Raw genomic sequence first — 20679 nt, 5'->3', positions numbered from 1 at the left:
ATACTTTCTTTGACAAGGGGGGGCCTCCGTCGTCGTGGCTTGGGAGAAGGTCTCCGCCGGAGAGCATGAGCACTGGGCAGCTGGTGGGCCTGGATCTACCTGGACTGTGGACATGAGACGACATGTCACGGGGGTGAGTGTGGGCGCGACGTGAACAACGAAGGGAGCAGTGCTGGGCTTCTCTCCATTGTTCTCGAACATCTTCGTCTCATACCACTGGAGCAAGGGGGACAGGAGGCAGGAGGAAGAGAACGGAGAAGAAAGGAGGTTGTATTATTCTCAGCCGAAGGTCAGGTTCCTCCAGCAAGCCGGAAAGGGGAAGCAAGGCATATCATCAGAAAGGTCTCTTGACAAAGTTGACAAGTTCGGGAAGCAGAGAGCTGCGTCCCGCGGACTAATTCTGAACCCTGACTATAACACCAGTTCGCATCCCTAACAGAGTTCAAATAAAAGCCCACCGCCGAGGTGACTTCCAAACGGAACGGGTTACACCAACGAGTTGCAACAGAGCTGGCCCTGGTGCGTTGCGTACGCCGTAGACATATTGACATTGACATGCTACTGTAGAAGCGAGAACGTCCAGAAGGACGCAAGAAAAAGGCTAAAGGAAACTCTAAAGGAGCCCCAATCTCCCCTTTATGACAAGTTTACACGAGAAGGGCCAGAACGGAAGAGGACGAGGGCGTGAGCAAGCGAGCCTAGTAAGCCCCCCGGAGTCTCGGCAGGACCTCGCCACAAGTTACTGAAACGAGAGGAGGAAAGATTTCCAAAACAACAGGCAAGGCTCATACATAAAAGTGCGCTAGCAAAGAGAGAGAGAGAAAAAAGTTCGGAGTATGGCCGGGCCAAATTCCTCGCCGGCATCCACTGGGATTGTCGCCAACGTAGCAAATCCTCGACCGCCGACTGGTCGACAAGCCCGAAGCGACACTGAAGCGAGAAAGCGACGTGGGTGGTGGTGGTAAACTGGTGGTTTCCTCAAGGGGAAGGGCCTTTAATTTAATTCCCAGGTGTTTGGGGGGGCAAGGGGTGTGTGGTTGCAACCTCTGCCCGTCAACGTTTTGAACTTCGACTTTCCCAAATCCGAACCGGCGCCTCATCCCGGCCTAGTTCTAGCCCACTTCCCGTTCACTCGGTGTCGCGCCACGTTTCTAGGCGCACCCAAAGCCCCAACCAAGCTCTGGGGGGGGAGCTTACCAACATGTTTGCGAGCCACTGAGCTTCCCGGATGACATAGAGCTCATGTCCGTGGTGCCACACCTGGTTTGCGAGGCTAGCTATTTTAGCTTCAGAGCTGGAAGTGTCAGAATGCTAATGTTAATTTTTTTTTTTGAACCAGGCAGGGGAGAAGCGGACGTCTCGGCTCGGACGGTTTGTCGCGGAAGGCAGGGAAATGCCCAGCTTCCGGAGCTGACGGGTATGGCTTCCGCGGGGGGCCTGGGCTGGGCTGGCTAGGCTGTCCGCCTTGTCCTATATCACGAAACGATGATGGCTTCGAACATCATTTTGAGTTTGCACTTGTCCATCATTTCTTGCATTCATCTCGAGCTATCCAGCAGGGCCGCGGCCCTGGCCGCGATCGCCCGCGGAACACCCGCCCCGGCTTCATTCCGGACGTATATGCTGGAGGGTCGTGGCGGATGGTAATATCAGGGTATCATTCGTAATCGCGCCCGCCTCGACCGTCCATGCCGAGAGCAGCTATCTATCTCTCTTCCCCCCCTTGTTTGTTCTCCATGTGTGTGTATGTGCGTAGAGCTTGCAGCTTGGCAGCTTGAAGGAGGGTTCCCCAGTTTCCCTTTCCTGCGTATTTGTAAATACGATGGTCTTGGAGTCGACCAATGAGCATGTCAATCCTGACCCTTTGCCCTTCCAGCTTGGCGAACGCAAATCCTCCTGAAGGATGTCCGCTCGGTGAAGCCAATAGCGATAAGTCCGTGAAACGCCGATCGATGCCAACATCGTGAGTCAGACCTCTAGATTCTTCAAGCCGGCGGTGTGTCATGTACTACGATGAGGAGGTACTTCGGATCTGGTACAATGACCAGCTCCTGTTTCTTCGTTCGTAGCCTCAGTAGCTTCAGCTCATCCTGTTCCAAATAATTAGCCTCGGCCTTCCCTTCAGGGGTGAAGATTCGTTCCGCAGTCGCTCTAGGGACAGACGTGTCACTCCTCTTACCTCGGTATCCAGGTCCAACACCAGGGTGCCCGACGCATTCACCCAGTTCCAAACCTTTGCGGCAAAGTCCTCCAAGCCTTGCGGTTGCTCCTCGCCATTCTGCTGCTGCTGCGCCGCGGCGCCTTCGCCCGAGAAGGAGCCTCCTCCGGATGTCTGTAGGGTTGCTGCGTTGAAGGACGACAGCTGACCGCTCGTTCGTAGTATCGCGCCGGTGACTCGGTCGAGGATGACGGTGGCTTTGACGCCGGGTTTATTCGAGAGGCGCTTGAGGGTCTCATCCAGCGCGTCTGGTCCGTTGGTCTGCGAGGGGACACATTCTTTGTTTAGCTATGACGCCATTGCTGAAGAGCAGGAGGGGTCGAGGTCGCTCACGGGTGTTGCGTCGGCCATATTTGATAGACTGAGAGTTGAACAAACAAGAGACAGGTACGGGCGACGCTGCTTCTGAGAGCGTCTCAAATTGTACCGAAACTTCGCAAAAGAATCGAGTGTCGTTGAATCGTGGAAACAAATGAATGCCCCCGAAAGCTGGGTTGGGTCTCGTCTGTAAGGCTGGGTTGGAAGCTAAAGTGCCCAATAATTGGAGCTAGGATTCACCGGGTAACAGCGTCTCAACGTTGTGGTGGGGCTGAGTTGCGAGGGGACCAGGAGCTTGACCAGATTCTGCCGCACCTGACCGCCGAAAAGTTCTGGCTCCAGACTTTGCAGGGGTCCTAACCTTCAATGAGCCAGCCATCTCATGTGAAAAGTGACGAAGACTTCATTGCTCAACACTCGGAAAATTCTACAAAAATTCAGTCTCACAGCCATAAGATTCACAAATAAATCAATTCAAATTTAGGAGAGAATATCCGATAAATAAGACATCATGGGTTCTAGCACGAGAAAGAAGAAGGAAAAGGCCAAGGACTTTGCGGTATGAACACCTCAGTGACGCTGCCTCTCATGAGACCTCGCATCAATACTGATATGCTCCTACAGAAACCAAAGTTCAAGGTCGGAAAGGCCAAGGCCAAGCCTACCAACTTCACAGACACAAGTTTCAAGGCAAAGTCCATTGCTATGGGCCACCAGAAGCTCTCAACTGAAGCCCCCGATAACGCTACTCAATTCAAGCACAACCTCTCATTAGCCTCTACATCAAGAGCAGATAAGCAGCGCAAAGAATCTCTGGCCCATTTGACAAGCCAGGTGCTGGCAGAAAATAACCCCGTCGGAACCGCAACGGTGCTAAGCAAACTCCTGCCCCTGATCTCAGACGCCTCAGGTCCTGTTCGCAGCCAGCTGCTGAAGCTGTTCCGGGCCCTGCCCGAGGCAGAGGTCAAGCATCACGCCGAAAAGTGCATCATGTACACCCGCGCAGGAATGACTCACCTCTCTGCCGACATCAGCAACGACTCACTATCCGTTCTCGAGTGGCTCCTGGATGTCGCGGAAGACGAGACCGTCAGCTGCCCCGGCGGTTGGGTCAAGACTCTCAACAGCTTCTGCGCGCTGATGGGCTGGACCGTGAAGACGAGCTCGGGGTGGTCGACCGCCCCCAAGACGGGTCTCCGCACAAAGGACGCACAGTCGCACGCGAGGCAGGTCGCCGTGCTGGCTAGGTTTATGCAGGCCGGACTCAAGCCCGAGGTTGCGGGGCCGAGTAACCCCAACGCCTATGCGGACAATATGTACCGGGTGCCCCGGACGCCGAATCCTTTTGCGTACCTCAACCTTTTTGGGACCCGCCGGGACGAGGAAGCGGAGATGTATAATGACCGCGAGTCACGGCAACGGGTTTTCCACAGGAGGTTCATGGATTCGTTCCAGCGAGGCGTGGAGCAGTCTAAGAAAGAGGGCGGTACCATCGGTCGTTCGGCCGTTGCATTGGATCAGGCCTTGACCGAAGGTATGAGCGGGTACGAGGCGACGTCTGCTGTTGAGCCTCAAGATCTCCTTGATCTGTGGTGAAGTATGTGGCCCCGCAAATCTACAATGATCTATAATCTTTGGCGGTCTCAGGAACCTGCCCGACAAGATTTCCTGCTCGTATCAACCTCTCCCCCGCAGTATTGGAGGTTCCAGTCACTGCCGCTGAAGGTCAGTGCCCGAGCAGCTACGTCCTGCCTGTTGGGGCAAAGTAAAGAGCCGGAGGGTTTCTTGCGAGATAGAATGACTCTAGGCTTTATCGCGATAGACGTTTGGTTTATTCGAATTGGTGGACGGGGCGAAGTGCTGTTCAAGCCGCTCAATAAGTCCCAAGAGCGTCGCCATCCGCTACCTCATCATGTAGCATTCATAGATGGATATATTAATGATACCCATCTCACCTCGGTGAGATTCCTGTTGTCTAAAAAATGTAGTTACTCCGAAATCAGAGACGAAGAGACATCTCTCAGGTGAATGACTGTCCTTTGGTGTCATGTGGTGAGCCGATTAGATTGGAAGCTCCTCAATTGTCTTCTTTTAGCTTTACTCTTGACACGAAGCTGCCATCAGGCAGCATCTTACATGCCTGATTTGTTTGTTAGATGCTCCATAGGGAAGTATTCAAGTTGACTCGACTTCAGACACAAAGGTGAGATACGCAGAATACTTTGTATCTTCAAGGCCTTTCAGCTGCCTTTGTCTTTACGGGATCACTCGTATATTATTGAACCTCTACCCGGGTTACTTCTCTCTCTTTTCATGTTCTGCCTTGCTGTAGGTAGCTAACTCGAAGGACCTCGTCGAGACAAGAAGTTAGTGTCATGTCAAATGAGCGCTGTCAAAGGAGAGGTCTTCTCTTCGTCTGACCTTTCCTCTCGTCCGAAGCTTCGATGAGATTTCGTCCAGTGTTTTCAAGTTCCGATGGAGCCTTCAGAAATGAGGCAGAAGGTCAAGTCCTGAATGGTGCTCTCCCACCCGATTGTAATGCCTCACGAGGCAGTCACACTTCAACACTCATGCCCGCTTAGTCGTCCTACCCACCTACTTCGTTCATTGTGTCTTCCTTCCTCTAAGGGCGGTGCCTGCCCTCGGCCTCCAGCCCTTTTGCCCTCTACAGACCGACCTACCGTCTTCCAGCCTTCCGAAGTCCTCTCATCACGGATGTTTATATCTCATCTGCTGCTGCCCAACTTCTTCCTCTTCCCTCTTTTCCTCCGCACCCGTCACAGATCGTTGAGAAAGGATCACCAGCAGGAGATCAGTTTCTGACTTCATTCTTCGTCTGAGAGGTAAGTACTTTCCACATTGTTTGATCAGCGAATTCATCATTCCCATTTATTTTTCCATCAATCCCCGTCATCATTCATCGACGGATTCTGCCGTCTTCAACTTCGATCGTGGAACGTGTTGACGAGCGCCAAATTCTTGGCTTCAATCCCCCAAGTTGTTTTCACTTTGCAATCAACTTCGCATTGATATTCCCAGCCCTTGATCCCGACCTGCTTGCTCCATCGGAGACTGCAGTTTCTCGAGAACATCCCTTCTTCAAGGCTCCTGCCAGTTTTCACCTCGGAAATTGACAGTCTTCCGGTCTTTCCTTCCTCGTTGTAACCACACCAACCGATTTCGGGTTTCAGTGGCTTCATTGTTTTCTCTCACACAAATCTGGCTTCCTTCTTCTTTCTTTGCGCTGTACTAACTCATCGACAAACTATCCAGCACCAAGGCTCTCGCCCCGTGTAGTCTTCCTTGCAATTTTCGCAGCATCCTTCGATCAAGCAAACCAAGGTAAGTACCACGAGCCGCATTACCCCGACTGACCAAAAAACCAAAACCTAATCAACATCAGCAGACTTCCTCCCGCCGAGATGTCTGCCTTCGACACTGCCGATATGCAGTCGGCTCTTTCTGCCGATGGCAAGAAGGCCCCTGCCGCTGCTGTCAACAGCGATGGTACAAAATGGGCTGAGCCTCTGCCCTACAACTACGACGAGCTTGCCCAGCAGGGTCCCGAGGTTGCGACTGAGTGGGCTGGCAACGGTGCCGTTTACGAGTGGGATGAGGAGTTTGGCGACGTTGGCCCGAAGTTCCCCGACCTCGAGCTCGCTCTCTTCGGTGATTCCAACTCCCGCATTGCCTCTAACTCTGGCCTCGACTTCTCTGTGTAGGTTCCCTTTTGGCAATGAATTGAATAAGACTGATAGCTTGTAGCATCTCTTCTGTCGAGGTTACCCAGGAGGGTGAGATCCGTGTTGAGCCTGTCCACTCCTACAAGGACGCCGGCTTGCACCCTGTCATGCTGGAGAACATCGATCTTTGCGGCTATGAGGCCCCGACCCCCATCCAGAAGTACACCCTTCCCGCCATTCACAAGGGTCTCGATGTTGTGGCTATTGCTCAGACCGGCAAGTTTCCCTCTGTTTGCATCTTGTTTACTATTTCTAATGTATTCAAAAAGGTTCCGGCAAGACCGCGGCTTACCTTATTCCCATCTTGAACAAGCTCATGGGCAAGGCCAAGAAGCTCGCTGCACCTCGCCCCAACCCTGCCGAGATTGCTCTTGGACAGCAGTGGGTTCGTGCAGAGCCTCTGGTGGTCATCGTTTGTCCAACTCGCGAGCTGGCTATTCAAATCTTCAATGAGGCCCGCAAGTTCTGTTACAGAACTATGCTTCGCCCGTGTGTCGCCTATGGCGGTGGTCCCTTGAGGGACCAGATTCAGCAGCTTGGAAAGGGCTGTGATGTTCTCATCGCTTCCCCTGGTCGTCTTGTCGACTTCATCCAGCGGCCAGACACTCTCTCGCTCAAGCGCTTGAGATACATGGTCTTCGACGAGGCCGATGAGATGCTGCATGATGACTGGCGCGAGGAGATGGATGTCATCATGACTGGCGGTGGTAAGCTCTATCCGTTCACTGTTCTTGTCTCGAACCTCCACTAAACCTTTTTTCAAGAACAGCAGGAGGGAAATATCAAGTACATGCTGTTCTCGGCTACCTTTCCCAAGCCGCTCCGCGATCTCGCGAAGGAGAACCTGTCTTCCTCCAGCGTCCGCATCAATATCGGTCGCATTGGAAGCACCCACACCAACATTCTCCAGCGCGTCTTCAAGTTCGACGCCTTCGAGAAGAAGGAGGCTCTCAAGGATCAGATCAACTCTCTTCCTGCCTGCCGCACCATCATCTTCGTCAACCACAAGCGTACTTGCGATGACTTGGACGACTTCTTATTCAACCTTGGCTTCCCTTGCACCTCGATGCATGCTGATCGCACTCAGCTTGAGCGTGAGGCTTCTATGCGCGCTTTCCGTGCTGGAAAGTCTCCCATCCTTATTGCCACTGGCATCAGCGCTCGCGGCATTGACGTGAAGAATGTCAACCACGTCATCAACTTCGACCTGCCTAGCTTGGATCATGGTGGCATTGAGGAGTACACCCATAGAATCGGTAAGCAGAGCTCTTTCTTGCATGTTTTCATCTGCGCATCAAAAATGGCATTGCGCCTTTTCTCTCGCGATTTTGAACCGTTACTAACGTAACCAATTATCAGGCCGCACCGGTCGTATGGGTCAGCGTGGCATTGCGACTTCTTTCTACACTGACCGCGATGAGCCCATGGCTAGCGTTCTCGTTCGCACCCTCTTGGAGACTAAGCAGGAGATTCCTGACTTCCTCGAGGCTTTCAAGCCCACTGGCAAGGGCCTTGAGAACCTCAAGTTCGAGACTGAGAGCGACTTCGACCCCGAGGAGGCCGGCATTGCTCACCTTGGCGGCGAGGGCGGCGGCTGGTCCAACGAAGGCGGCGGTGGCGATGCTGGAGGCGATGGCTCCTGGGGCGCTACTGGAGGCGATTCTGGCTGGGGTGGTGGCGGCGATTCTGCTGGTAACGATACCAAGCAGGAGGAGCCCGAGGCCGCTCCCGCTTGGGGCGCTTCTTCTGGCGGTGGTGGTTCTTGGTAATTAGATAATACCTTCTGCATTTCCAGAGGCAAAGTTTGGGTTCTTTGCGGGGTATGTCGACCATAAGATGGGATAGATGAGAGAAGTTGGGGCGGTCTATTCGGAATGCTTTGATGGAGTTTGCCAGAATGGAATAGGATCGCAGCTAATGAATCATTTTATCTCTTGATACCAAATCTCGCGCCTCCAGACTGTTAATGCGCTTGGGAGTCCAACTTTGAAGTGTCCGATGCTCCAGAATCAAGTCCTTGGCTGACAACATCCATCAGGAGAAAGAAAGCAAGACAGCCGGCCTTGTTTATATGGTTGACTGATTCTGTGACACATGTATAGCAGATATTTAGGCTTACAGAGTGATAAAAATAGATAGGAATGAAGCTGGGCATGAATGAAAACTTCATGATACTTTTGATTAAGTTGATATATATGCCTCTAAACTCTCACTTTTCCCTCTCCCATTATTCCTATGATGCAAGATCTAGCAAGCCAGAGCAGTCAAGCTCCTCCATTTTCATTTCTATATTCGTAAGGGCTATTAAAGGTGAACTAGGCATTCTTCATTATGTCGAGAATGCCCCTGAATTTGCCTGCCAGACTCTGCGCATACCCCACGCCAACAACACCTCTAGTAAACCGCCAGCTCCGCTCCTGATCCGGAACGGGATATTTCACGGGCGGGGGGATGGCGGTGCGAACGCCCAACCAGCCAAAGCGGTCGACGCAGATGCTCTTGATATTACAGAGACCCCTGAGTCCTTCCTCGCCGGCGAACCGGCCGTAGCCTGAGCCGCCGACGCCACCAAAGGGGAGCTGGACGGCGTAGGTTGCGCCAAAGTCGTTGACGGCTACCATGCCGGTGTTGAGGCAATCGACGACGGCGCGGAGAACGGGGTCGTTGTCGCCGCCGAAGATGGAAGCGCCGAGTCCGAATTCTGGCGCGTTGGCTACTGATAGAACTGAGTCTGCGTCGGGGCCAGGAGCGCGCATGATGGTCATGACGGGGCCGAAGCACTCTTCGTTGGCGATTTCCATTTCAGGGGTAACATCGACAAGGAGAGTCGGGACGAAGTAGTGGCCCTTGGGGTGCTCTGGGTGGATGTATCGTTTGCCACCTGCCAGCAAGCGGGCTCCTTGCTTGACTGCCTTCTCAACGAGGGATTCGAGGCGGTCAAACGCGGCATCTGAGATCATGGCGCCCACGTCTGCAGTCGGTCCCAGGCGAAGACCTTGGACCTTTGGCGCTAGAGTTACCACGAGCTGGTCGTAAAGCTTCGGCGTAGCAATGATGCGCTCAATTCCAATGCAATTTTGTCCAGAAGCTTGGAACGTACCTCGCATGAGGATTTCAACGATGCGCTTCAAATCCCTGGCGGCGGAGTCGAGGACGATGGAGGGATCCTTGCCACCCAATTCCGCGATCAGAGGTGTGAGAGACTTGGCAGCTGAGGCAGCGACCTTCAGGCATACAGGGCGCGAGCCAATGAAAGTCAAGTGGGAGATCTTGGGGTGAGAGGTGATGTGGTTCGCCGTCTGCGGCCAACACACAACCGTCTGAATTAGGGCGGGATCGTAGCCGTGGGCGATGAGAGCCCCTCTCGCGATACTCGTAAAGTATTGGGAACTCCAAGCCGTCTGTTCAGAGACCTTGACTAGCACACCATTACCGGCGAAGATACTCGAAATGATGGGTCCGATAAGGTTGTGGAACGGGTAATTCCAACTGACCAGGGCACCGACAACACCGAGTGGTTCGTACCGCACTTCGTTTCGTTTGTATGCCATGAGGAGATTCGTAGGTCGCGGGCTGGGGCGGAGGGCCTTCTCGCCATGGTTCAGTGTCCATGTGAGCTTTTCGACGGTCACGAGAATCTCGCCAAGCTGTGCGTCTACCATCGTCTTGCCCGAGTCGAGACAGGCGGCGCGGCAGATGGCTTCCTGGTTATCGAGGACGTGTTGTAGCATCGTTCGAAGCACTTGACGGCGCTCGCGAAAGCTAGTATTCTTCCATTTCGCCTGCGCCGCATGGGCAGCGTCGACGGCGCGGTCAATGGAGGCCGGGGTGGAGGGGTTGATGAAGCCGAGAAACTGCCCCGTGGCCGGGGCGTAGCATTGGACTGCGGTTGTGCCGGAGATCTGAATTGTACAGCCCGGTCAGCCATTGATTCAAGCTTGAGAAAGGGGTGGAGGTCTAGCCAACGTAGTATGCCATACCTTCACACTCGTCTCTTCGACAATGGAGTGCTCGTCGGGAATCTTCGGCGGCGGGACGGTGTATGAGACGGCCTTGTCCTCGTTACAGCTCTGTGCCAGCCGCAAGATAAAAATACTGATCACAATAGCAGCCGCAGCCAGAACATACTGAGGAATTCCGGCCCTATTGCGAGCATGTCGAGTTAGTCTTTAGGTCTTGAGCACAACTGTGATGCCACTTTCGGGTGGCAGTAGCTTACGGAACGGCGTCGAGATACGCGTTGAACTTGTCGGCGACCTCATCCAAGAGCTGTGCGTCCATGATGAATTTTGCCCGGGTCAAATTGTGTATCTCCAGAGTGCTTGTTATGGAGAGATTCTGCAATTGCCGTCGTGGGCACTGAGACCATGAAGATGCTATGTTCAAACACCGAGCCCCCTCCAAGCGGATCCATCTATGAGGTCGCGGTGCATCGGATGTTCTTGGTCAAAAATCAGCAGAGCTCGGGGGAGCTTGCCCCGGTCTGGTTCCTTGCCAGGGCCCTCGCTGTGGTGGGACTTGCATCTGGCATTGGGCAGGGGCTAGCTGCAGGGGTGACAGGCACAGCAGGTAGGGCGCAACACATTCGGTACCTGAACTTTCCCAGTGTCCCAGTCAAGTTCCTACTGGACTCATGGAGAACAGTGTTAGGCCCCGAGCAAGGCGTGTTGCCTGAGAACTTTACTGTCTAAAAAAATATTATCACCGCAATCTTCTCGTCTTCATCCTGTCAATTGATTAAGGGGAATCACAAGTTTAACACTCAAGGAACTCAAAGTTGAAATGGGTCTTGTTAACAATTCAAATACCACTTGGCTTCTGTCTCTGTGGCTCATCTTCAAGCTTTCCCCCTATTATGTTTTGTTTTTTTTGCATCTTTTCCCTTCTCATGCTCGCGCGTATGTACAAAAAGCGTCAACAGCGCGAGAGCTGTGCGCCGTCACATAGTTTGGTCCGCCCAGACTCACAACGCCCGAGGGTCTGACGAAGAACATCCAGCACCCTCAGCATGGACTGGTTCCTGGCGCCCCCCTCTCAATTCTAGGATGCACACCAAAGCTTGCACAAAAATGCCTTCCGAGACTTCCGTTCCTTTGTCCTCCTAAAACGCCGTCGCAGTAGGAATCCCTATACGATAAAACTACCAACATAACATAATGAATTCGGAACCAAACAGAAAAAGTAGTGACGGAGCGTGTGTGTGAGTGTGTGTATGTGGGTGACAAAGCATCGAGTCGCTGGCGTGCGAGAGGTGGAATGTCGTAGATCGCTCATGCAGATCGTGATGCATCGGGGGATATCAACAAAACAGCAAAAAGAAACAATACGGCCCCGTCGGGAGGGCCAGGCCGGATATAGTACAAGGAGAATTCGATTCGATTCGGTCGAGGGTCTGGAGCAGCCGCTACATGTTGGCGCTCTTCGTCAATGACAGACCCCGTAGTCGTCTGGGATGGAAACGGTCGCTGTAAGACTGGCTAGACTCTATCCGAGAGAGGCGAGCGGCCGAGGTAAAGTCGTTACTGGCCTCGAAACTGGCCCGTGTGCGGTCCATCGAAGCTCGCATTCGATCGTAGGATGGTCGGGCTCGATCGTAGGAGGGACGGGGTCGTTCGAAGGAGGATCGCATCGGAGGGGTCATGTCGAGGGACTGCGTTTGCATCATGTCCATCGATTGCCGGTGGCCCGTGTAGTTGGTGCCATCGCTGCCATTTTGGCTGCGCGGGTTGTGCGTCGTGTGTGTTGCAACTGAAGGTGGATAGATTGGCCTTCTGTCCTCATCCACACTGGCATAGTGTATATGCTTACCCTTGCGCGAGCTGACCGACGAGTTCGACGGGGTCTTACTCGCCGTCTGCTCCCCAATAACCGTCGCGTCGTCGCCCTGCGTGAGACGAGAAAATTTTCCTTGCCGCTCTTGCTCGCGGATGATGTCGACGTCGTATGGGAAGTAGACCTTCTGAATCGCCTTGATCGCGAACCGGGGAAAGAGACTGATGACCGGTACAATGAAGAAGACCGCCCAAAAAGATGCTTGGGCGTATACCTGCGGGGCGGCTTGATAGAAAAACACTGACCCTTCGGTGGCTGTGTAGATGCCGGTAACGATGAAAATCATGAGGTCGCTGAGGACTACAATCAAGATCATGATCCAGTCCCATCGGTACGTGTTGATGAGGATATACGCGTTGATGACGAAGACAGCGGGGTGTGCAATGTAAGCGCCAAGTCGCGTTCGGTCTTCGATATTCAGACCGTTCTTCGTCACGAAGCTTGTGCTGCTCACTGCCAAGTACGGAATGTAGAAGACCATGACCGATTGGTAGACGCCGTCAAGCATGTAAAGCCTGGAACCTAGTTAGCATCGCATCAGGGCCACTGCTGTGACCATACGTACCAGAATTTGGTCTGTGTCCATTCCAACCGTTCGATACCACGGCGATAAAGCTGCGGTACAGCCAGAGAGACCTTGTCCGAAACATCCTGGTCAAGAACACCCATAACGACGACCGGAACCGAAGTGAAAAGGAGGTTGAACAACAAGATGTACGTGTACTCGTAGATATACGTGACGTCGAAGTCGCAGTAGATTTGGTACCAGAAGATACCAAACACCCATACCACGTTTTTGTAGAAGAAGTTGGCCACCGTCTCGGCGAGACGACGGTACGACCACCGACCGTGTACGAGCACTAGCCGCGATAGGAAGCGGAACTGGGCGATCGCGTAGTCTGAAGACATGACCGCCTGTCGACCCTCCTCACCAGCGATACCAACGCCGACATCTGCCTCTTGAATCATGGCAACATCGTTGGCGCCGTCTCCAATGGCGAGAGTCATGACATCCAGACCGTTCTTAACCATGTTGACTACGGCGGCCTTCTGAGCAGGACTGACTCGGCAGCAAAGAACCGACTTGCACTGCTTGCAGAGAAGCAGGAACTTCTGCTTCAATGCATCGTGAAGAACCCACTTCAGAGAGAAACCGTCAATAACCAGGCCGTGGGTTGGGCCAGGTGGTTCGTGGTTCTTCCTGGCCTTGGCCAAGTCGTCGTTGTCGCCCTTCAGACCGAAGTCCTGTAAGTACTTGTCGAGCTCCTGCTCCAAGATATTGAGGAAATGTTCGTCGGGTGTCTCGCCAGTTTCGTCTTCGTCAACTTTCAGGTGGATAAGCTCCATGTCGTTGTTCAGAAGGTTGCAGGAGAAACCAATGTTGATAGCAGTCTCGACCTTGTCGCCAGTGAGAACCCAAAGCTTTATGCCAGCGTCGCCCAGCAGAGCGATGGTATCGGGAACGCCATCTTGCAGTCTGTCTTCAATAGCGGTGCCTCCAAGTAGTGTCAATTCGCGCTCAAGGTGATCTGCGACCTCCTCCATCTTCTCTTCTCGATGTTCAAGAGCCGCTGCAGCCGCGTCGTACTCCTTGCGCCAGGTGGCGTATTGGTCCTCGGTGAGTTCTCGCTGCGCAATACAGAGCGTTCTCAAACCTTCGCGGGCAAACATTTCCAAGTGCTCGGCCGTGAGTTTGCGAAGCTCTTGCTGCTCGCCCCGCTTCAGACGCGAATAGATGATACTGTCCGCTCCCTTGCAGATGAGCAGAATGCGGTTGTCAGGCATCCGGACAATTGCGCTCATACGCTTCCTGCTCGAGTTGAACTCGATTGTGTTCAATATCGGGTAGAATCGATCCTCGCCCATGACATTCAGGTTGATGCCCTCCTGAGAGCTGCCAAGCACCGTGAAACCCATGTCGCGGGCTGTTGCGACAAGAGCCGCCTCGTCAGGTGACTGTGCCTTGAACAGCATCTTTGGCGGTGATCCGGGTATCTTCTCGGCGATGACAGTATGGCACAGGGCGAGGCAGAGCATGAAGTGCTCATTCGCCACTTGCTGTTCATCACCAGAGTCACCCGCCAAGTCAGAGACATAGTCAGGCGCAATGAAAGTCAGGTCGGAGTCATGCAAGTAAGGGTTGTCGTGAATATTTCTGAGACCGTCGATCGCACGTATTTTGGCATCCGCAATTTCGGCTCTGGCTTCGGCTGCCTCCTTCTCCACGTCGACACCGAGGCGTTTCTGCATGCCAGCTTGAGCTTCCGTGTATGCTTCGCCATACGGCTGTCCGTTGATAGTTGCTTTCTTGAACTCCATGACGTTTTGTGTCAATGTACCGGTCTTGTCGGAGAAGATATACTCGATCTGGCCAAGGTCGTCGGAAATATTCCACGACTTTGGGATACAGGGTTGGTCCAGGGGTTCGTAGTACATCTCAACGTCGCTGTAGATGAAAATTGCCTGCAATAGGCGGACAATTTCAAGAGTGATGTAGAGAGCAATGGGAATCAAGTTCTGGAACACAATAAGAGCGGCCCAGAATGTGATGAAGCCGGACATGGGTGCCGTTCCTCCGATGGATCCAAAGTCAAAGAAGTGTAAAGATGCGTCCGTTTTCGCCCATGCGACACCGTTGACGATGCCGGTCAAGACGCAGAGAATAAAGAGAATGCCGAAGTTGTAAATGACATTGAAGTTCATTTCCCTGGCGATTCTGGGACGCTTACTGGGCGTGATACCAGAGTTGATCATGATTTTGGTGTCATGTCCCGTGAAGGCGACGACTCCAAGGGCCCATTCCGTGTTTCTCAGATTGCAACCACGGAGAAGCAAGTTGTCGATCGTAATGGGCTCAGTCATCAAGTCGGGCTCGGATGAGTCTTCGAAGGTTTGGTGCCAACGAATGGCACCGTTATACTTGTAGAGATTGGGCTGCGGCGGTTCACTCTCGATCCAGAACTGGGCTCGTTCGCAGTCCCTGGCATGCTTCAGCGACCTACCACACCTCAGCGCTTGTCGGACCTTCAAGTTCGTCTCGCCGTCCAAGTTTTTGGTTTCGACGTAGCAGGCGCCATCTGGGTCAGACGTGGACAGTACGATAATGTCAGCTGGCAGTTCGTCGTCGTTGTAAATTCGCACAAAGTCGCCAACTCTCAAGTCTTTCCAGTGATCCTTGTGAAATCGGGCGTCACCTTTGACCGGTACACTGCGGTTCACCACGTCTCCCTTTCGTTGCATCAACTCTCTGACGCGCTTGTGGTCATCTTCTTGAGGGACCTCGAGAGTCTGACGGGGAAGTGGAGAGGGAACCGGTGTCATCTGGATATCCTCTCGGGCGGATACAAACGAGTCTCGATTGGATCGGGGTTGGTTGAAAGAGTCTCGGGGGATGTGGGTCTCAACCGAGGGTCGCGGCGCATCGGCGTACGCTTCTGGGTTCTTGCGCACTGCCAATTCCTTCCTAGCCTTCTTGGACCAAATGCTTTCGATTGTGTGCCAGACAAGGCCAAAGAAGCGACTGTTGGCCTTCTTAATGCGCCTCCACAGAGAAATGTTATCATCCTCGACGTTGACGTTGTTCCAGCCGCGCAGGCGATGAACGGGGGCGTTGTTGAGCTCGATATCCAGAATGGTGCGACGGTAATCTTCGATGGCATCCTTGATTGCCGTGACAGTGACGATGAAAATCAAAGGTACCGAGTTGAGGCCTGGATTCGTACCGCCGAAAATGGGGAAGAACTACAAAGGGTTGGAACTAGTTCAAACATGCATTGGGGAAGACCTCGAGTCCGACTTACCACCAGGATGACGAGGAAAAGGAAAAAGATGTTTGCGATATTCTGGAATTGAAACCACAAATTCTTGGGAACGAAACTTATGGGCGTATACTTTGCTGTGCGGATCTTGTTTCTCGGAAAATGCTGACTTGGGTGACCTTCCTCGTCTAGAAGCTCCGCGGGCAAAGGGAGGTTGAAGAACATTTTCCTGCCACCATTTCCTTCCTCGGGATCAGTGGCCGTGTTGGCCTCGGTTTGTAAAGATTCGGTGCCGCCGGAGTTACGACTCTTCTCGCTGTTATGTTTCTTGTGGCCGGCGCGGTGCATGATGGAAAGCCTCTTCTTGTTGCTGCTCTTTATCGTCATCTTGCGGGTAGCCCATCTCGTCCTCAAAGTTGTCAGCGCGGGACCCTCGGGATCGTTGGCGGGATCGTTAGCAGGATCAAGGGCCGCGTTGGGCCCTTCTTCGTTCGTGGGCGCCATCGTGGTCTCTTGGTGTACGGGCGAGCAGCCCGATCAACCCGAGTGGTCCTCCAGTATGGCCACGTCCGGCCGCAACGTTGGTCCCAGACGGGGAAGGGAGACGATGTGTTGCGTGGTATTCCAGGACGGGGTAATCGATTGCGGAAGTCGAAATAAAGCAGGTTGTTGTCGAATGAATTGTGAGAGGGAAAACGAGCGACCGTGAGTGTTCAGCGTAACGTCGTCGTCGTTGTCGTCGATGTCCGTCCGAGGTTGTGTTGTGGTGGTGTTGGTTGGAACTTGGGCGAGATGTGTGGTTCGTGCGAGGGAGTAGCAGAATTGAAAGGGAGTGGTCGGAAGGGGGCAAGAATTATTTTGGCTGAAGGGGCCGGGAGGCGCTGTCGCGGTGTTTGATGACAGCGTTGTCCATAAACCCGCTGTGAAGGGGGGGGAGTGCAGAGTGCAGAGTGCAGCTGGGTACCGGGGCAGACGGGGGTGGGTAGGTAGGCGAAGGTCAGGTACCTCGAGTCACCCCCTTCAGTGTGTCTGGGAGCAGCGGTGCGCGCAGTCAGTTTGTGCAGAATGCAGGCGGCATAGCAGTAGATGAATTGGCCAGTGCTTCGGCCATTTAGACGGCCAGGACGGGTTTGTGAGGCACGGGGGGAGGACTCGGAGAAGACTGAGAGGGGGGAGAGGAGAGACAAGACATGGAAGTTATCCACGCTTGGATAAAGTACCTCACCTCACCTTATGGATCTCACTCCCACTCTCACTCTGTGCAATGGCGCAGGGGTAAGCAAGTGTACGTATCGGAGGTACTTGGAGGGAGCACGGCGGTGGAAGTATCTCGCCCTACCGTTAGAGTGGGGGACTGTAGCAGAAACAGCCTAACTAGGTACGGACCTTGACCAGACCAGAACAGGTACTGTCTGTAATTGCCCTTGTATCGTGCTTTTTCTTCTGACTCCCGTCCCCCTAAAAGGCTTGATGGCTCAGATATGTGCAAAGGGTCGAGTTCCACGTTTCTAACAAATTTCTCAGGGCACGCTGCACCACTGGAGATAAGTCGGAGGGAGAAAGGCACAGAGAGGGATGCACGAATAAGGTAGAAGCGGAAAGGCGGAGAAAGGAAGGGAGACAGACGGAGTTGGACGCTCGAGAACAGTGGGAAAGGGCGGAAAGGAAGGAGAGCAAGACGGAGGAGAGAGAGGAATCGGAGAGAGGAGCAATCCATCCAACCAAGCAAGCAGCAACCAAGCAACCGAACGCGCGAGCCCGTGGTGCGGGTGCCGTGTCGGCCGGGCCAGTTCCCAGCTTCCATTTCCCCCCCACCTCACTCACACCTCTTTTTCTTTCCCTTCCCGCAGATGGAGTGTTGTAGATGCACCTCAGAATGGCGGCACCACCACCACCACCACCACCACAACCAACAAGCGACAAGCAAGAATGCACCACCATGATCACGACTCCTCCGTAAAACCCAGACGGCCCCGTCGGGTCCCTCAGGTACCTCTCTGCCCGTCAAGTGGTCACTCGCGTCACCGATGCACACCACCCTCCCACAGAGTTGTGGCGCCGCAGGTACATGGCAGAGTACCAAGGGATGGGCGCGTCAAGTGGCCGCCCGCCCGGATGGCCCGGGGACTAGCAAGACTCCACGTCCGTCTCTGCTCCAGTGCTCCTGCAGACGACTGGGCTAACGTTGGTAGCAGAAACTGCTCAAGGGAAGCGTAAGGCGACAATTACCATCTTTTCGTGCTTAAGCAAGCACGGCGAAGAGGACGATTCCCGCTTAGTCTGCCTTGTACGACAGATCGAAGCCGCGCTTCTGTCTCTGTAAGCATGGCCATGTACTCTGTACAGTCGATGAGCAATCATGAACCACCTACCTATGGATACCCTACAGGCTACAAATACAAGTCGCGACCTTGACGCTAGTCGGCTGCTCGGCGGACGATGGAGGTTGATGGGTGCGTGCAATTGGTAATCACCCGCCAGCCTGGCCAATGGCCCAGTCCTGTCCTGCCTCCCTCACTCTCGCTACCACGGCGACAGGAGATTCGAGAAGACTTGAAGCATGGAACCCGCCATGGACATTGACACTCTGTCCATGTTTTCTCCTATGCACTAGCATCGGCTCTAGAGATTTCCATTTCCCATGCAACCTACCCTGCAATGTGCCCACTGAGTGCCAGGCCTCGCCCTCTTTTTCCCACCCCGTTTTTGATATAATACCCGACCGCTATCAGGTATCCGTACAAAGTATCCGTACGTATACAAGGCCATGTGGACAACTTGACAACCACCGCAGTACACCGTACCTTACCTCGTAACTTCGTCGTAAGACTCCTCCTTGATGTGCCTGCAACTGCGAGACGTGCATGAGAAAGAGAAAAAGGAAAGCAAGCAGTCGTCCGGGACCTCTTCACCCCATGCTTCCATAGTCGTCGTCCAAACACAGCCAGCCAGTGAGGAGATGAGAACTGCAGTGTCTACATACCTATCTGACCTCACTCGTCACGACACATTGCCCCCCATTTTACGTCTACCTAGGTACGCATAGCTTAATCAATTGGCCATTTGATGATGGTTGGGGTTCATGACCAACAAGCACGAACACAACGAGACCAGGCCAAACGGGCACAGAACGGGCCGTGGCCATAGGGCCTTGGGCTTGTAATGCAACGCCCTACTGTCAAACCAGTGAGCCCAGGTCTGGTAATTCCCGTCTGGTAATTCTAGTTCCTTCGTCACGATGATACCTAAGCCCTGGGCGCGGACCAGAAGTACCCGTCCGTGTCAATATGCTGGAGAGGAACATGGTTCATGTTGATCATGTCAGCAGCTTCCAGCTAGCGGGTTCCTAAGGTAAGGTAGGTACCTATACGGAATACGTACCTCGCCATTTCTGCCTCCCGCCAGCCACAGCTCCTTCCTGTCTAATCACGCCGAATGAAGATGCTTACCTGATCGGCGATATCTGGTAAAGAACGACAACGAATGCCATGGTCATCCTTGTGCTCGCCCTTCCCAGCGAACGGTTGTCTCTTCTTTTTCTGTCTGCAATGCTGCATCAACAACCTAATGAAGCAAAATACACTCTCCTTCAAGGTTTGCGACCACATCCAGTCGTCCAATCGACCCGGATCCGACCCAACCCAATTCACCTCGTCTTCAAGCACTCCAGAGTCTGCTTGCCATTCTTCTCATGCGTCAACTAATACGAACACTCAGCACCCATTATCCGCCGTCTATTCTGCTTCCGGATGCGTCACGCCCGTCTGCGCACTGCGTATTAGCGCTCACGTGTACTGACTACCGGCTTCCCGTGTCTGCATAGCACAACTTTCGTTTCTTCCCCCGCCAGGCTTCTTCTCCCTTTTCGTCTACCGCTTTCGCCGAAATTTGATGGAAGAACATGGATAATATGTGGTGGGCAATTGGGCAGAGAGAAGCACCAAAGGAAGAAAAGGCATGGATGTCTTGTTGCACAGCCCAGCCACTGCTGCTGCTCGTTGACATCGATCCGGCCGTCAACTGTGTGCTGGCAACGCTACACACTGACCACAGGCAGATCTCAAGAGCAACCACGGCGGTTACTGGTTCACTCGGATGAGCTCCAGTCAGCATTCCTTCCTCGCAACCAGGCCAATCCCGACCTCGAGGCGGTCACCTACAGATACAGGACGATTCCTCTGGGCCACTTCCCAGCCAGCGGCCCGGGATCAACCAAAACCAATTTGCTGCGTCACAGTATTGCCCTGTTACCTCCAATTGCTCTGAGGCTGAGCAGTTGGCGCGTTTATTACGGGAAGCAATCGTCGTCACCCTGGCCCATCCACTGCCCGTTCTCCTGCGTATTAACAGGGACTTAAAAGATGGACCCGTTCCAGGCGCAGGTATCGCTTCTCGCCAGAAATTAGAGATGCTGGTTCTGACAATGACCCATACTTGGCTGTCAACTGCCCACCGAAGGAGAAATTGGCCAAGAATGTGCCAGCCAGGGGGGAGCACGCAGATGGCCCCCAGAGGGGCAGTTCAAGTCTTGTCTTGATGACTGGCGGAGCACCAGAACTGACGCCTCATTTACGAGCCACCGATGCCATCCCGGGCTCACTGGCTCCGGGTCGCCGTGTGCTCCATATCCCATCTCATTTACACCTCAAATAGCAAGCGACGACACTCCATCGGCCAGGCCCCCCGTGATGGAAGTGGGAGGTCGACGGGTCTCAGGGTTGCATCGTACCCACGGCGCCCGGACGGATCGCGAATCTTTGCGCCTGTGGCACTAGGGCCTGTTAGGCATGCGGGATTGAGATGCGCGCTC

The 20679-nt window shown here is 53.7% G+C and overlaps 5 protein-coding genes across 5 annotated transcripts; 2 read left to right on the top strand and 3 right to left on the bottom strand.

The window, feature by feature from the left end:
• Window positions 1–1985: 1985 nt before the first annotated feature.
• On the bottom strand, window positions 1986–2569 carry CABS01_03215 (uncharacterized protein; the record flags this gene model as incomplete). Its single annotated transcript, XM_060536592.1, has 3 exons — window positions 1986–2090; window positions 2180–2479; window positions 2552–2569. 3 exons carry the CDS (start codon window positions 2567–2569, stop codon window positions 1986–1988), a joined length of 423 nt encoding a protein of 140 aa, XP_060392511.1.
• A 478-nt stretch (window positions 2570–3047) lies between these two features.
• On the top strand, window positions 3048–4132 carry CABS01_03214 (pre-rRNA-processing protein IPI1; the record flags this gene model as incomplete). Its single annotated transcript, XM_060536591.1, has 2 exons — window positions 3048–3095; window positions 3161–4132. 2 exons carry the CDS (start codon window positions 3048–3050, stop codon window positions 4130–4132), a joined length of 1020 nt encoding a protein of 339 aa, XP_060392510.1.
• A 1826-nt stretch (window positions 4133–5958) lies between these two features.
• CABS01_03213 (DEAD/DEAH box helicase) lies at window positions 5959–8048 on the top strand (the record flags this gene model as incomplete). Its single annotated transcript, XM_060536590.1, has 5 exons — window positions 5959–6254; window positions 6302–6465; window positions 6549–6986; window positions 7044–7535; window positions 7639–8048. 5 exons carry the CDS (start codon window positions 5959–5961, stop codon window positions 8046–8048), a joined length of 1800 nt encoding a protein of 599 aa, XP_060392509.1.
• Window positions 8049–8594: 546 nt separating this feature from the next.
• On the bottom strand, window positions 8595–10560 carry CABS01_03212 (aldehyde dehydrogenase; the record flags this gene model as incomplete). The annotated part of the gene is made up of 3 exons (XM_060536589.1): window positions 8595–10181; window positions 10260–10422; window positions 10499–10560. The coding sequence occupies 3 exons, from the start codon at window positions 10558–10560 to the stop codon at window positions 8595–8597; spliced, it is 1812 nt and encodes a 603-aa protein (XP_060392508.1).
• A 1123-nt stretch (window positions 10561–11683) lies between these two features.
• Window positions 11684–16373, bottom strand: CABS01_03211 (phospholipid-translocating P-type ATPase; the record flags this gene model as incomplete). Its single annotated transcript, XM_060536588.1, has 3 exons — window positions 11684–12626; window positions 12677–15852; window positions 15912–16373. The coding sequence occupies 3 exons, from the start codon at window positions 16371–16373 to the stop codon at window positions 11684–11686; spliced, it is 4581 nt and encodes a 1526-aa protein (XP_060392507.1).
• Window positions 16374–20679: the final 4306 nt, after the last annotated feature.

The sequence above is a fragment of the Colletotrichum abscissum genome, assembly GCF_030869225.1.
Source record: "Colletotrichum abscissum strain IMI 504890 chromosome Unknown Scaffold_6.1, whole genome shotgun sequence".
Classification (NCBI taxonomy): domain Eukaryota; kingdom Fungi; phylum Ascomycota; class Sordariomycetes; order Glomerellales; family Glomerellaceae; genus Colletotrichum; species Colletotrichum abscissum.
The sequence above is the reverse complement of the archived record's forward strand: the minus strand, read 5'-3'. Positions and strand labels throughout refer to the sequence as shown.